Raw genomic sequence first — 14874 nt, forward strand, 5'->3', positions numbered from 1 at the left:
GCCTGGCCCCAGCTAATTTTTTGTATTTTTTTTTTTATAGAGACGGGGTTTCACCATGTTGCCCAGGCTGGTCTCAAAGTCCTGAGCTCAAGCAATCTGCCCGTCTTGGCCTTCCAAAATGTTGGGATTACGAGTGCAAGCCACTGCAAATCTAGCCTCCTTCTAGTTTTATACTGTGCTTTAAAAGGGAAGGTTCTGGGCCACTAAATAAATGACAATATTGACAATCTCAGATGGGGCCTGTTTGCAGGAGGTGGGATAGCTTCCCTTTTCTTCACACTGAGAGCTGGTGACTGAGGATTACAGCAATGCTCACACTTCTCTGCAGAAGAACGATGGCCTCTCTACACCCTACGCCAGCCTCTCTCTCCCAGCCCTTATCTTATTATCCCATCTGTCTCCCCAAGGGGACTGAGAGGTACCTGAGAACACCATGTAGGCTTCATTCCCAGATGACTCTCCCTGAACATCAAGCCTCATGGAGACTCAACAAAAATCTGCTACAGAGAGGGAGGCTGGCAGCCCTGGAGTCCCATCCCCATAGGTGATGGCTAAGCCTTACTTGCTCTAAGAGACTAGAGAGTGCCAACCCAGCCAGCCCTCTCTCTTTCAGGAGCTCCTGAACAAAGCAGTACTACTTCTTTTAAAGCATAAACTAATATTTAGTGAGCACCTACTTTAGGCCCCATTCTATCAAACATCATCAGCGGATCTGTCCCAAAACTCAGGGAAAGCGATAGCATCAGTCTTATTTTAGAGCCAAGGAATAAGCCTGAGCTGCCAGCACGGTGGAGCCACCCTCACTTTTTTTTTTTTTTTTTTTTTTGAGACAGAGCCTTACTCTGTCACCAGGCTGGAGTGCAGTGGCATGATCTCGGCTCACTGCAACCTCCGCCTCCCAGTTTCAAGCGATTCTCCTGCCTCAGCCTCCCAAGTAGCTGGGACTACAGGCACGTGCTACCACGTCCAGCTAATTTTTGCATTTTTAGTAGAGACGGGTTTTCACCATGTTGGCCAGGATGGTCTCCATCTCTTGACCTTGTGATCCACCTGCCTCAGCTTCCCTAAGTGCTGGGATTACAGGCATGAGCCACTGTGTCTGGCCCACCTTCGCATTTTTACATGTCTTTTCCCAATGCACAAAACATCCTCCTCATTCCTGTCACAATAACACCTCCTCCAGGCTGGGGCAAGGATTACCACCCTTGTTTCCCATATGAGGAAACTGGCTTAGAGGGATGAAGTCCAAGAAGAAAGAGCTAGGACCAAACTCTGCATCTCCTAACGTGTGGCTGGAGACCTTTTTCATCTATTTTACCCTTCTTTCAAATTCCCACCAACAGGAAGGAGCCCACAGGAGCCACCTTCTTTTTTCAGCGCCACCACTCTTAGCAACCTCGGCTGGGGCCAGGGAATGAGGTGGGCTGGAGAGTGGCAGCTGGAAGAGGGACAGCCAAGGGCACCTTGAGGTCAACCACAGCCTGTCTTGGTCTCAGAGCCAAGTCCTGATAAGGCTGAGAGGGTGTGAGAACCCCATGTCCTCCCCACCCAGGCTCGCCACCAATCACAGAACAGCAGTGGCATGAAGTTGCACAGAAATCATGTAGCAGCTGTTCGGAAAACAGTGGCTTTTGTTATCCACCAATCAGCGATTCTGAACCCTGACATTCATGAGTGTGTGCAAATCCATAGAAATCATGTGCACAAGTGCACATGTTTACACGTGTGAAGCTTTTTTTTTTTTTTAGAATCAATCTATTGCCTTCAATAGCTTCTCTCAAGGAGTCCATTAAAAAAGAAAAGTTATACACTGTTGCACCACACTATTAGCAGCTCAAGGGCAGCACAGTTCCCTGATGTAGCCTCAGAGTCCCGCGCCGTGCAGGATACAAAGGAGGCCCTGAATACAATGGTAAGTGAACCCACAGAGCGCCGCCTGGTAACAGGAATGCACATCTATCAAGCCATGCATCTATTAAGCAGCAGCTCAGTGCTGAGCTGTTAATGAGCAGAATCTCATCTGATCGTCACACCACCTGGGAGGCACTACTGCTTTCCTCACTTGACAGTAAGAAAATTGAAGCCCAGAGACTTAGACAACCTGCCTGAGGCAGCACCAGACCCAGGATTCAAAGCAGAATGGCTACAGGAAGCCACAGGAAATAGCTACACATTCCCCTTCCTGGGTTCCCTCCCTACTCTGAAATGGTCCCAATCCTACACACTTTATCAAGGGGTGAGCTAATTATATTTGTATATGTCTGATTATATTTGCAGTCACTCCCCACCATTGTCAACTCTTGCCACCTGCCACACTTAAGTGTGGTCAGCACAGAGGGCACCATTGGCATCACCAGGGAGCTGAGCAGAAATGCACATTTTCTTGGCCAGGCACAGTAGCTGGTGCCTGTAATCCCAGAACTTTAGGAGGCTGAGGGAGGAGGATTGCTTGAGGTCAGGATTTGACACTAGCCTTGGCAACATAGTGAGACTCCATCCAGCTCTACAAAAAAACTTAAAAATAAACTAGCTGGGCATGGTGGTGCACACCTGTAGTCCCAGCTACTTAGGAGGCTGAGGTAGGAGGATCACATGAGCTCAGGAGTTCAAGGCTGCAGTAAGCTATGATTGTGCCACTGCACTCCAGTCTGGGTGACAGAGCAAGACCCCGTATCAAAAAAAAAAGAAAGAAAAGAAAAGAAAAGGAAAGAAAAAGAAATGCAAATTCTTACCCATATCCACCATTAAATCCAAATCTCTAGGGGGATGGCCCAGGAATCTGAGTTTCAACAAGCTCTTCAGGAATTTCTGATGCCTGCTCAAATTCAAGAAGCAGTTTTCTCACACTGTCTTCTGGGCACTGCTGGTCTGAAGGTTCTCACCTGGACCCACCACCCCAGGGGCATCTACTGGCATTTGGGCTTGCCACCCAAAAAGGAGAGAACTTGCCCATATCTCCCAACCCCTGACTCCTCACATCCAGAAGGGAGACAGAAGCAGCAGAAAGATGACCTCTTCAGAGAGGCCTGCCATGAACACTGCATCTAAAGCTGGACTCCTGGTTCTTTTTAACCCAGAACATTCTGTTCTTACCCATCAAGGCCCTTATCACAGTTCCATGGGACATGTTTACTAGTGTGGCTCACTGGTCTGGTCTGTCCACCACCCTGCAAGCTCCAGGGAGGCAGGAATTATGCCTATTTTCATCATCTTGGTAGTCCAGCAACAAAGAGTCTCCCCAAGACATCAGAGGATCTTGGAAGATATTGCTGATTGAATATCGGGCGGTGACCGGAAGACGGTTTCAACAGGAACAGGGGTTAACACATAAATAAATATTTCTCACCTACCTGAAAGGCTACTGAGTCGTTTTTGCTGTTCTGTGATAAAAGAACACACAGTGTAAGTAAGATTTATACAGCACATAGTAAGACCAAGAAGCCCTGGCATAACTCGTTAGGATCTCAACCCTGAGTCCTCACTGTCCTCTGGACATAGATGGTACAATGTGCATGCAGCCAGCTGACTGCAGGGGTATTAGCGTGGCTCCCATTATGCCAGTGTGGTGTCTTCCAGCCCGCCCCGCTTCCAGATCTACACTAGGATTCAGGGGACTGCCACAATTTTCTAGCTGTTTACATCTTATCTCAAGATGATTCCATCATAGAAGGGAATCCACCCAACCCTCCAGCTTCAAGTGAGCAAGGCCTTACATGACCCCAGTCTCGGTACCTTTTGAGGGAAATGTAATTATAATCACAACCATGACAGTGACCGTCTCCTGAGAGCTTGCTAAATGCCAGACGCTGTTTTAGCACTTTTGCAAATAACACTTGTAAACTTTGCAACAACTCTACTAGTTGGGTACGATTATTCTTTCCTATTGTACAGAGGAGGAAACGAAGGCCTGGCCTTAGTCACTATAGTAATCTGGCTTGTCCAGAGTACAAGAGAAATCCTTAGAAAATCAGCAATGGCCGAGAAACTTCAGATAAAGGGCACAAATCACTCAAGATAACACCGAAAATCAGCTGGATCTAGAACCTGGATCCCTGACTCCTAGTCCAGAGTTCATTCCAATTCTAGTCATCAAGACCTTGCTGGTCCTTGGCATTGAAGCGTTATTGGTTTCTCGCCATCCTGGGCACTCATGTGGAAGGGAAGCCACATCTCCTTTGTGGAGTCCTATGTGTACGTGCTATGAGATGAGAGCACAAAAATGACCTTTACCTTCCACAGCTGCTAAATATAAAGCAGCCACATAGATAAAAATAGAACATTTGCCAACCCATGGGTACTGTCATCATTCCCCTTGGCTGCGTTCCCACCCTGCTGCTACAATCAGTGTGAACCAGAAGTAAACAGTGAGCAGCCCAGGAGCTCACAGCCTGGGAAGCGGTGCCTGGCCACCTCTGCCACGTGGATGAGGTTCGTACTGGCTGAACACGCAGAAGCCCAGTGCAGCTCTGGCCTCAGCTCTGCCAGCAACTTTCAGATGACAATGGCGCATTCACTAAACCTCTCGGCCTCAGTTTCCTTGTCTGTTATGTCAAAGGGCCCTATTGGTACTAAGGGGACCTACGGTTCCCACACACTACACTGAAGGCTGCTGAGCTCCAGCTGGCAGAAGTGAACATATTCCACTTAAAAGATCATGTTGCCAACATGGCGAAACCCCATTTCTACTAAAAAATACAAAAATTAGCCAGGCGTGGTGGCACACGCCTATAATCCCAGCTACTCCAGAGGCTAAGGCATGAGAATTACTTGAACCTGGGAGGCAGAGGTTGCAGTGAGCCAAGATCATGCCACTGAACTCCAGCCTGGGTGACAGAAAAAGACCCTGCCTCAAAAAATACATAAATAAATAAATGAAAAAGACCATGTTGGCCAGGCACGGTGGCTCATGCCTGTAATCCCAGCACTTTGGGAGGCCAAGGCAGGCAGATCCCTTGAGCCCAGGGGTTCAGGACTAGCCTAGGCAACATGGTGAAACCTCGTCTCTACAAAAAATATTTAAAATTTAGCGAGGTGTGGTGGCACATGCCTGTGGTCCCAGCTACTGGGACCACAGGCTGAGGTGGGAGAATCACCTGAGCTTGGGAGGTTGAGGATGCAGTGAGCCATGACTGCACCACTGCACTCTAGCCTCAACAACAGAGTGAGACCTTGTCTCAAAAAAAAAAAAAAAAGACTATGTTGTCTCCAGTTTTGAGGTGTGAAATGGCCTTTCTTTCATAGGATGACATGCAACACAGATAACAGTAGCTACTTTCTAGTGGTGTTATTTTAAAGCATTAGAATGAAAAACCCTAGGGTGATCCCTAGGCTGCTTCATGTGTCCATAAGTCTGGGAACCTCTGAGCTCTAGTTCTTAATGTGGTCGGTGGGCCAGTGGCACTGGTATGCCTAGCAAGCTCGCTGAAAATGTAGAATCTCGTCTCCTTCACCCCAAACATTTGAGGCTGAACCTGCAAGTTAACAAGACTCTCAGGATCCGACACACATAGACTGAGAAGCCCTAAGCAAGGGGACCCATGCACCTCTTTTCATCCTGAGAGTTTTCCGATTCAAAGCCTCCCTCCCAAACAGATGGTAAGTGATTCACCTTCATACCCATGTGGTGTGAAAACTCAGGAAAGAGGGGGAAAGGGCTGTGTTGTTCACAACCATCAGCGCCAGGCCAGAGGCTCAGTGCCCCTCTGTTTCTAGTAGGGGTAAGCTGGCTTGGAGAGACAGGATTATTGCCACACTACGCCCTGGGACAGTCTAGGCAAAAAAAAAAAGGGTGGGGAGGGAGGCATTTTTTAGGATGACAAAACTAGAATTCCAGAAGTAGAGTAAAGTTATTCCCTCAGGAGACTTTGCAATAATTGAGAAATTATTTTTATGGGTACTGTTTATGAAGCAAAGCAGAGCTGCCAGGTTAGGCAAATTCCAAAGCAATGCCAAAAACACTTGACCTAAACCTCATTTATGATTAGTAATACGGGGCTGGGCCAGTGAGGCTCTTCTATTCTCAACTCTTCCTGCCCCACCTGCTTAGTGAACATATGGTTTTGCTCTTTATGGAAATCTATCATTTAATTCCAAAAAATGAATGTCATTACTTGTATCCTTTTCTGAAGGATGTGTGTCTCAGGCTGCAGAATTCTGATTTTTAAACCCAAGGGCAGGACTTGGACAACAGAGAAAGGCAAGAACCAAAGGCATTTGGGTAAATAAAAGGAATCCATCTATTCAAGGAAGAAACAAAAAGGAACTACAGGCATTTCTGTGCCCAAAGATGTCTCACTAGGTGTCATCAGAGGGACTTGGCAGAAGCAGCTGACATTACACTTGGCATTTCCCAAAAACCAAGTTGCCTTGGGAATAAATCCCATTTTTAAAGAAACTGCCTGTCCTTCTGGGAACTAACTTAATTCTGTTTGACTGAATTTTTTTTTTAAAAAATATGAGTCACAAGGAAGTTCAGAGAAACAAAATTTCACTTTGTCCCGCATTACAGACACTTTCTGGGCAAGGAGAGCCACTGCCAGTAAGGGGCATGGCACTGCTGAAGGAGAATGGGCTCCTGCATGGTTCCGTGTGGGAGCTGGGGCCCTTTTTTCAAGAACCCAGATTCATGGGTGAAAATTAATACAGGAGCCACACATAGTGAAAAAATAACAAAACTACTAAAACCACCTTAAGATTTTAGTGGAAAGATTTGAAGTGAAAGAAAATGTTTTATTCATCTGCTTTTCAAGTTAGAAGCAGGAAACAGAAAAACTCTATTTAGTATGGAAAACAATTAAAAATAGACTCCAGTCCCATTCTCATTCAAATTAATGCAGAGAGGAAGGGGGAGGGGGGAGGAGTGGAGGAAAACTATGAAGTCAGAGAGCACAGTAAAAAGGAAGATGTGAGCTCTGAACAAAATAATTAAACCTCCACTGTTATCAGAAATTCAGACTAACGAGCCCTTTCTACATGAGGAAACAGCTTGAAAACCTTACATTTCATGCTGCAAAGGACTTTTGTAAAGAGAAAGTTTATTCCTGTATGGAATTCCAAAAAGGAAAGCTTGGGATTTAGAAACATCGTCTGGAATTTTAAAGCAGAAGGGTCAACATATACCCAAAGAACTTCCGCTTCACCCCACCTCAAAGCTTCTCTGCTTTCCAGAGAAGCAGAAAAACCAACCAGAAGCAGTCAGAGACACTACAGAAAAGAAACATGAAAACTCTAAGCAGAGCTGCCTAGAGCCACATAGTATAGAGACAAACAGCTGGCAAGAATGAAGGCCAGTGAGTCTTCAAGAAAAATTCAATAGTCTCTGTTTTCAAGGTACAAAAACGTGTTTTACATTCCAGAAGATTTTCTACATGTTTTCTTTTTTAAATTTGATACTCAAAATTCTGCTCTCTAAATTTCATTATGTCAAATAACTAAATCATTTAAGATGTTACTTAAAAGAGGTATTATTGTACCTAGATTTTCAAAGTTAAATCTCTATTACCATCAAGAGACACAAACTTTTTCCTTTCTCCTTTTTTTGGTGTTATGATTTGAAGAAGACAACCATGAACACCCAAGAAGTGCAACGAACCCAGCTTACTTATTCAGACACCTGATATCACCTCAAATCAGGGGCCTCTGTCTGTCTGCTGGGGTTTATTTTATGGGCCACAAGAGTGAGTAACCTGGGGCAAATGGCCTTGGGAAACAACGGGATTTGTGAAAATTTCTGTGAAATAACAGAATTTCTGACCCAGGTATCATGGAATAGCTATGTTGATTCCAGTGGGCTGGGAGTGGGGCACAAGCCTCTCTTACCTCGATTGTGTTGCAAGAGCACAATAGTAGGATTGACAATTGTTGTGGAGGGATAGGCGGATGAAGGCTTGCTAACTGGTGGAAAGACTTGGGAATCAGTTCCAATAAGTGAAGAAGAAACTTCATTTAGTAGAGGACTGGAATCCTGAAACGAACAAACAAACAATGTAACTAACTGTAAATATAAAAAGCTAGTGTTAATGTTTTTTAAAAACAAGAAATTTAAAGCTTTACAATGGTCTTAATTATAAAAAGAAATGCAATCAATGACATACATTGTATCATTAATTCCAGTTTGAAGTTTAAACCGGAATGCTTATTCTCTTTGTTGGTATTAGTATGGGGCGGAGGAGAGACAGACGGTGAATGTTACTGCAAGTCTCAGCAACATCATTCATTAGGTCCACCTGCTAACAGTTGTGGGTCAATCTGGTTACTGAAAAACCAAATTCAAATCCAAGTAGAATAACATGCAAAACCCATGCAATTCCAAATGCGATCCAAGAACAAGAGCTGGTTTAATTGGGAAAAATCAGGGAAGTTTAGTACACTGTACAGAGAAATGTAAGACAACATGAGGACAAGAAGACATCAATGTAAGAACAGGGAGGAGTTGAGCAACAGTTTTTTCAGAAAGCTACTCTTAGCATCAGCATCACTGAGCAATTTTACTGATGCTTGCTTCTGAGATTTGGATATTATCCTATCCTACTGTGACATTTTTTTCACTCTAATATTAAAGTGACAAAGATCCCTAAGACTTGTGAGAATCCTGACTTTAAAAACCTGAGGGCTCTGCCAGAAATACCAATAAAATTATTAATACTAACATCATAATCTGTATAGTGGGGATGATGCCAGTCTTTTAAAACAAAATAAGACCCCAAAAGGTACTAAGAATATTTAGACAGTTTCCTTCATGATATCTATACATTTCTATTTTTGAGTTTATAAACCGTAAATTGAGGATGCTCTTCTTAAAGGGCTTTAAGAACAAGATTTTAAATAGTTACTTTTGAAGCAATAATTATCTTGAAGCAATAATTAAAGATCAACTCCTGTGAACGTACCCACAAGATGAGGGCCACCCCCTCACTCACACCTAGCCCAATGCCCTGCAGATAGCAGGTGCTAGTAAATGCCACGTGAATGACAGGCGGCATCTTTCAGCAATGGTGTGTCTGAGCAGATGTTTGTAGCAAGAAAACAAATGCTTATCAAAAGAGAATATGGGCATCAGCACCCGGGACAGCTCCCAACACACAGTAGGAACTTCACAACACCGCCTAGGTCAGTCTATCTCTTCTGAAAGTCCGCTAAATAGCCTCCGCTATTTAGTTATGAGGGGCAGCTCATGTCATGAATAAAACCTTTTCTCAAGACTTAAGAAGCACAGTATGATTTTATACAAAAGTGCCTCACCTTGATTCCTCCATTTAGAAAGTGAAAAATAATTACACTTTTCCTAATTTATCTCCAAAGTGATATAATTATGATAAATGACGTATCATTAAAAACTGCCTGAATGCATCCAAGAAACACAAAATATCAGGCATACAGCTCTTTAAAGTGTAAATGCCTAATGTTATGTTTGGGTGGATCATATGAGCATTAAGCACTTTACAAATTTTATTTTGTGTCTTATTTCTGGAACATCACAAAAACAACTATTGATTAAAATAACTCAAGTCAATTAACATGACTTTTATTCTTCCTTCTTTCTCTCAACTAGCTACAGATGGAGCAGGCATCAGCTCACAGCTCAGACACCATCCACAGAGGCTCCCCCTCTTGACAGAGGAAGAAGAGAGGAATCCAAGTAGTTTCCTTTTTCACCTGTTACCCAGGGCCAAACCCAAAGCTTGATGGCCAAACTGAGGTCCTTCTGGGAGGTCTACACCAGGCTGATTAGTCAGGTTTGAGAAATCGAGGACACTGTCCCAACGAATCTGTCCTGGTACACCTAAAACCAACTCAATATGAAAACCTAGGTCTACACAAATAAATTATAGAATACACAAACTACTCACAGTGGTCTATGAGGACACTAAACATAAGACACCTTACCTGCTACTCCAGGCAAACATAATCTGTGTCAAAGGGAAGATGCCTGAACTCTCCAAAACAAGAGTGGCTTCTGAATTCTAAGTTCAGCTGAAGGTAGAGGGGAATAGATCACGGAACCATCTAGCATTTTTCTCCAATGGGACTGAGCTGCAAAATTCAAAGCTAGAAGGATATCCAAGCCCATGGGCCACATTGGGCCTGGTGCTGACCTAACTACACTGCACAGCACTAGAGATCTCAGAACAGGCCCCAGCTCAGGACGTAACGGTTCCCAGCTTTGATGTGTTTGATGCCTCATTATAATTTATCTAATAAGCCAAATAAAAAGTTTCCTTCCTGATTTCTGCATGACTGGCTTCAGCTTAACAAGCCATTTGGAACAGTTTTGCAGGCATACATCTTTACACAAAGGGATGTCAGTAAACGCTTAGTTCCATCAGCCAATTGCATGACCCACTACATGACTTTATCTCAAAATGTAGGGTGTGCATCTGAAACCCCTGAGCATTTGCTACCAAGTGAGATTCCTAGGCTCTTCTCCAGACCCACTCAGTCAGAAATTCTAGGAGTATAACCTGAGGGTGACGATTTAAACAAGCCTCCCTGATCCTCAGATGATCCCATGTACACAAAGCTTGAGAAGTGACCTCCTACTCCAAAAATCCCTTTGAGAACAAGGCCCTGACTCATGGTTGTACCCAGCGTACTTAGCAGAATGCCTAGATCATGGCAGAAACTCAATGATGAATTGTTAACTAACCAGTTACTTGCTTTTGAGTGACCCTGGCCCTCATTTGCCAGGCAAGTCCTCAACAACATAGCTAACATTCACTAGGCACCTTCTCTATGTCAAGCCCCATAACAGGAACTTTAACACTCGATCCTACTGAACCCACAGCCCTGTGAGTAGATTCACGTATTCCCATATTACAACTCGCAATGAAGTTATCAGATTCTCTCAATTCCCAGGTCTCCTAAGGAAAAAGGAGACCCAAGCACTTTGACTCAGCTTTTTCTCTAAGCAGTTGGGCTTTCCCGGCTGTGATGGGAACTCATTCCCCCACCCACAGGATGGGACCTGAGGCATCAGGGCCCTTTGACCTCCTGTGACCACTGGTGCACTGTTTTGCCACAAAGGCTCCTGGGACCTTCTCCTCAGGGGCCCTAGCAATTGCCTGCCTTTTGAGGTAAAAGTCCTAACATTTCTACAGGGCTTTCAGACCCACTTGCTCACTTAAACCCAACTCTCTCACAAAAAAAAAAAAAAAAAAAAATTCCCGGTCTCTGTCATTTCTGTATACTACAGAGAGTTTATTTACTCACTAGGTCAACAAGAAAATCTCTTCCTCCCCAAGATCTCCCTGCTCCCTGGCAAGTAGCACCCACCACGCCTGCCGTTGCTTTTCCCCATAATTCTTCAGCTTTCCTCAGCTCTCCACATGACCCCCCGCCTGGCCTGTGAAAAGCATGGCCAGTCAACATAAAGGCCACAGATGTCGTCTTTTGAGGGAGAAAGATGTGCATTCCCAACAGGACAGAGCAGACGAGGCACTGCAGAGATGGGGCACAGCCCCGAGAGACCCAGGGAAGACACACGGGAAGCATGCACGCTAGTGACAGGGGACACGGCTCCAGTCATCACACAGGCACAGCGGCAGCCAGTGCTGTCCTCAGAGCTCAGTGCTTCAGTGAGAAAGGGAATGTGACTGCTGGGAGGAGACATTCAGAAAAGCCGTGAGGAGGGGAGTCCGGCAAGCTTACGGTACTCGAAACAGCTCCCGTGAGGTCAGGCTCCGAGACTCTGCGGAGGTCCTCCGGGGCAGGAGGGACCAGCGGAGGTGGTGGTGAGAAGGATGGTGGCGTCTGGCTAATGGGGGCAAAGGAGCCAGAGGCGCGGGCTGGCTGGCTGTGGTGGGGCCACCTCTGCAGATGAGGGGGAATGAAATCATCTAGAGTCGGGAAGGTCAGAGGTGAGGCGGCAGAGGCGGTCGCTGGGATTGTGGGGACGCAGCCAAGATGCCCCAGAGGTGCTGGAGGTCTGGCAGTGCCTTCTTGCCCTCTGTCAGTATTAACCAGGTAGAGAGGGACAACTATTACCTCCGGCTGGGCTGCACTGGAGGAAGTGGCATCCTGTGGAAATAAGGGGGTTGTTATGGAAAGGGGTATGATATAAGAATTCCATATTGAAACGGTTGAGAGTGGGCATGCAGTGAGGTACTCTGAGAAATATTTAATCAGTGCCCTTTCCTCAGAGTACATGAGACAGTCGGAGCTGGCCAGCTGGCCTTCTGACACTCCATGACACAGAGGGAACCCCATCCAACTCCGCTTTTCATCCATCTATTTTTGAATCCTTTTAACACTTTATGAGAGAGAAAGAGAGAAGAACAGAACAGGCAGGCAGGCTGTGTTTAACCCCACACCACCACCATAGAGCCTAAAAGCTTGGGAGTAAATACAATTTCTTTGGCACCTTGTAATAAAACATGAACAATGAGTTTCTCACCATGTTATTAGTCTCTGGATTCCACGCTCCAGCATACTTACACATTGACAGAAAAGAGAGACGGACAAAGAGAGTACTGTGCTGAGAGGTTCAGATAGAAGAATTCGGGATTCAAGCCACAACAACATTAATGAGGAAAGGGAGGGTAGGGCAGCCCAGTGAACAATGAGCTGCTCGCATCAGTTTGGAAAGAGACAGTAGAGAAGACACACAAACATTCCTAATTTCTTGCCTTGGCTGGATAACTCGGCTGCAAAAGGTAAGATTCTTTGCTCTTCCGGTTTTCGGGATCAGAGGTAACCCGGGGGCCTAGCACAGGTGGTCTCACATCTGGGAACGAAGCCCGAGTCCCCAGGGAAGGACTCTCGCCACGGTTAACGGCATCTTTACGGATGTCAAAGAATAGCTTGGGAGGGTCAGGAGGAGGAGCAGGGGGTGGTTTTCCTGTGCCGGCTGTGCGGGAGACAAGGCCGGGAGCCGGTGCTCGGGTGCCTGCAGCCTCCGAGGGAGTGCCTTCGGCAGGGTCACGTGCAACACGAGAGGAGTTTTCTGACGCCGCCAGGCAAATGTTATTGGATAAACAAGGTACATATAAGCTGCTGACCTTTTTAATCCCAACTGCCTCATGACATGGGTTAGAGCTCACATTCTTATGATAAACTGTCCTGGTGGCTGCATAGCGCTGCTGGGGTTGGGATGAAGCACTGGGCAATGTGGAGTCCGGAAGCAAGGAACCAGGGCACACCACACCTTTGGGAGCCGATTCAGCTGCCAGGAGGACAGAGCTGGGCTGGGGTTGTGAGGGGTTCTGCTGGCTGGGGGTGGCAAGTGGGACATAAGGCTTTGGTGAGCTCAGGTAGAGGGAATCCTTGTAGGTATTGTGGATGGTGGGGGACTGCCATGCAAAGCGGTCCTTTTGAAGGAGAGGAGGGCGTGGGGCAGAGAGAACCTTTAGCAATATTTTCAAGATATGTTATCAAACAGGGAAAAAAGAAAGAGGAGGGGAAATGGAAAGAAGGACGATCATTAGAAATGACAGCATAACATGATCCAAGCAAAAACAATTCTTAACACGTTTTTCAGCACATCCTCAGGTTAGACTCCTGGTAGTATCCACAATTCTCTCTAAGTGAAGCCAAAGACTGAATCCCACTCACCTGGAGAGGTAGGCCTGACTCTCCTTTGCATCCAGAGAGGCTGAGCCCAGCCCATAGCAGGCCACATGCTACATCAATTGTGACACCAATCCTTGGCTGACTGCATCTTTATTAGACATCCTGACTCAAGAAGGGAGCCAAGTGAACTAAACACCAGTGGGAGAAGTCCCAAAGCCCCCAACTCCCTCTCAAACCTCCTTCCCTCAAGATTTATCTTTGAGCCTTTGGCCTTAGAAGTTTATGTTCACTGGAACTCTTTTGAGTGCCTTTCATTCTTTTCCTTTAGGAAAAGGAGAACTGGAAGAACTGTCCTTGTTTGTGTTCACAGGAGACAGATGTCTTAATTGAGTCACTGAGATTTAGCACTCAATTCCATAAGCATAACAAATTAACACGCCCTAAGAAAAGAATGCTAAGGATTTTTGAATACACATGTGCTCTTTTCTCAGAGGAAAGAATTTGATGAAGCTAATTATTAGAAGGAAGACAAGCATGAGATTAAAAGCACACAGTCTCCCATTTTTGATGTACACAAAAAAGGGGACCAGGCAATGAAGGACTGAATTGGCCTCTACCGGATTGGACTGTGCCTAGTTTCTCAAAATCTAGCCCCATGCCCATCTCACCCAGCCTACCACCACACAAAGGGAATCAGCCCCAGAGGTAAATGATCAGCCTCAGATTCACAGCTTAAGCCCAAAGCTCTGGTTGCAGGTCCAGAGGCTCACACAGCATCCCTCTCTTCTCAACACTGCTCCTCTTTGGGTCTCAGTGGAGAAGAGGGTCAGGAAATGGGGTGACCCTCCAGTCTGATCCTCATGTCAACAAGAGTCATCTGCCAATCTGCAGCTCAACTGGGAATTAGACTATGAGATGAGGAAACTTCATTTTGCTAGATTTTCTTTTGTTTTGTTTGTTTTGAGATGGAATCTCGCTCTGTCGCCCAGGCGGGACTGCCGTGGCGCGATCTCGGCTCACTGCAACCTCCGCCTCCCGGGTTCAAGTGATTCTCCTGCCTCAGCCTCCCAAGTAGCTGAGACTATAGGCACATGCCACCACGCCCGGCTAATTTTTTGTATTTTTAGTACAGACGGGGTTTCACCATGTTAGCCAGGATGGTCTCGATCTCCTGACCTCGTGATCTGCCCACCTCGGCCTCCCAAAGTGCTGGGATTACAGGAGTGAGCCATTGCACCTGCACCTGGCCTAGATTTTCTTTAATGGCTCCTTTTTTTTTTTTTTTTTTTGAGACGTAGTCTCACTCTGTCACCCAGGCTGGAGTGCAGTGGCACGATCTCGGCTCACTGCAACCTCCGCCTCCCAAGT

General features: G+C 45.9%; 1 protein-coding gene across 17 annotated transcripts in view; it reads right to left on the bottom strand.

Moving 5' to 3' along the window:
* Positions 1 to 14874, bottom strand: part of SORBS1 (sorbin and SH3 domain containing 1) — a 251763-nt gene that overhangs the window by 91134 nt on the left and 145755 nt on the right. For 11 of the 17 annotated variants that reach the window (XM_063727053.1, XM_054521431.2, XM_063727051.1 and 8 more), the window contains 2 exons: positions 7819 to 7963; positions 3351 to 3380 (listed from right to left, as the gene is read on the bottom strand). In XM_063727053.1, the coding sequence (XP_063583123.1) occupies positions 3351 to 3380; positions 7819 to 7963 (175 nt within the window). 17 annotated transcript variants of the gene reach the window in all.

This window comes from Pongo abelii, chromosome 8 (assembly GCF_028885655.2).
Source record: "Pongo abelii isolate AG06213 chromosome 8, NHGRI_mPonAbe1-v2.0_pri, whole genome shotgun sequence".
NCBI classification, from domain to species: domain Eukaryota; kingdom Metazoa; phylum Chordata; class Mammalia; order Primates; family Hominidae; genus Pongo; species Pongo abelii.